At 37.2% G+C, this 2,016-nt stretch overlaps 1 protein-coding gene across 1 annotated transcript; it reads right to left on the reverse strand.

Annotated features, from left to right (window-relative positions):
* On the reverse strand, positions 1 to 1,493 carry LOC139112623 (histone-lysine N-methyltransferase SETMAR-like). Its single transcript, XM_070673703.1, has 3 exons — positions 1,121 to 1,493; positions 523 to 725; positions 1 to 453 (listed from the first exon to the last, which is right to left on the reverse strand). The coding sequence occupies exons 1-3, from the start codon at positions 1,491 to 1,493 to the stop codon at positions 1 to 3; spliced, it is 1,029 nt and encodes a 342-aa protein (XP_070529804.1).
* Positions 1,494 to 2,016: the final 523 nt, after the last annotated feature.

Genomic DNA, 2,016 nt, shown 5'->3' on the forward strand with positions numbered 1-2,016 from the left:
TTAGTGCATTAGCTGCTCAAAATGGTTGCCCTGTTGTTGAATGCATAATCGTGCTCTTTGAATAATTTGACGAGTAGCGCGATGTGCTACGTTCGGCGTAATTGTATTGAAGGCCGCTATGATGTTTTCGCGTACCTCTTCTACATTACGATCGCGCACATTTTCCACTCGATTTTTTATGTATCCCCACACAAAATAATCGAGGACGTTAAGATCTGGAGATCTTGCTGGCCACGAAATTGGACCATTTCGGCCTATCCACCGATCCGGAAAGTGTCGATCCAAGACCATTCGCGCGCGACGTGAATAATGCGGTGGTGCTCCGTCGTGCTGGAAAATCATCGTTTGCCGCATTTGTAGAGGAAGATCCTCTAACAAAATTGGAAGATGATTTTCCAAAAATTGTGCGTATCTTTCCCCATCGAGGCGCGGAGGCAAAAAGTACGGACCAATCTGCAAATTAATAATACAAATATTTAAAATTTGGTTTTTATTATAATTTTATGTAAGAAAAATACTTACTACTCTATTGCCAATTATTCCTGCCCAGACGTTTAACTTCCATCTAAATTGGAAGGCACACTGACGAACGGCGTGTGGATTTTGATGTTGCCACATAATGAAATTTTTAGAATTAAAAATTCCATTTGGAGTAAAAATTGCCTCGTCGCTCCATAAAATATTGTCAGGAAACGTCTCATCTTGACGACATTGAGCTAAAAAGACTGTCAACATACATTATTAATTATTATTAATTGAGAAATTAAATTAATTATAAGTATCAGTTATAACAAAGTATACATACATATGTACACGTTAGACAAATGTATGTATACGCGTTCTCAACGTATTTAGAGTCAAGCAGGTCGACTAAATGTTGTCGCGTCGATTGTGTACGTACATAACGTTTACATCGACCTGCTTGTCTAACAAGATTAAATGTTTTTTTCAAATTAAATGAAAACGATCAAATTGCTTGCAAGATTCACGATTCTGATAATAAAACAACGAATTGCTCGAATTAGATTTAACAAAAGAGTTTGCGCGTCGATCGTTTTATTCGCTTTTTCATGTATTTTGTCAAAACAATGAGTTTTAAGAAATGAAAAAATATAAATACCTTGACAAAAGATTGCGCGTTGCATCTGGTCCCGTGGGAGAAGATGTTGCACCCGTTGGTAGTGAAACGGATGCAATCCATCCTCTCGTATCACGCGGTGCACTAATTGTCTTGATACACCCACATTTTCAGCCACGCGCCGCACACTATTCGTCGGATCATTTTCGAACTCGTTTAGAATTGCTTCCTCACGATTAATGTTCCGACGAACACCGCGATCAAATTGCACTAACTGTTGTCTCTGCACACTGACAAAACCCGTATTTCGCGCACGCCGAACGCATCTTAAAATTGTCCCAACCGTTGGATGGGCTCGGTTGGGAAATCTTTCGCGATAAATACGGGCTGCTTCTAACGCGTTTTCGTGAGCCATCCCGTAACAGATTAACATATCTGTGTACTCACTAGCTGTATACCGCATTTTTCAATATAAAATTGAAAGCACTTAATGTCTCGCAACACGTTCGTACAAAGAAGCACTCGACTGTTAAAAGAAACAACAATTTAAAGTTATAAATATTGCTTGGGCTGCTTTTGTAACAAGGCGCCTAATATTATAACTAATAATTTTAATACCGGTCGGTAAATACATTCAACTTTTGCGAGTGGTCAATTTTATTCAAAAAAAATAAAAAATTAAACAAAAATTATACAAGAAAACGAAATAAATTTTTGTTAATGAGAATTAACACGCAAAAGTTGAATGTATTTACCGACCGCATAAAATTATTAGTTATAATATTATTTAACTTGTTCAGCAGCAGCTATTTATAACTTTAAATTGTTGTTTCTTTAACAGTCGAGTGCTTCTTTGTACGAACGTGTTGCAGCATTAATGCTTTCAATTATATTGAAATGCGGTATACAGCTAGTGAGTACACAGATATGTTAATCTG

The sequence above is a fragment of the Cardiocondyla obscurior genome, unplaced genomic scaffold (assembly GCF_019399895.1).
Source record: "Cardiocondyla obscurior isolate alpha-2009 unplaced genomic scaffold, Cobs3.1 scaffold38_0_513239, whole genome shotgun sequence".
Taxonomy (NCBI): Eukaryota; Metazoa; Arthropoda; class Insecta; order Hymenoptera; family Formicidae; genus Cardiocondyla; species Cardiocondyla obscurior.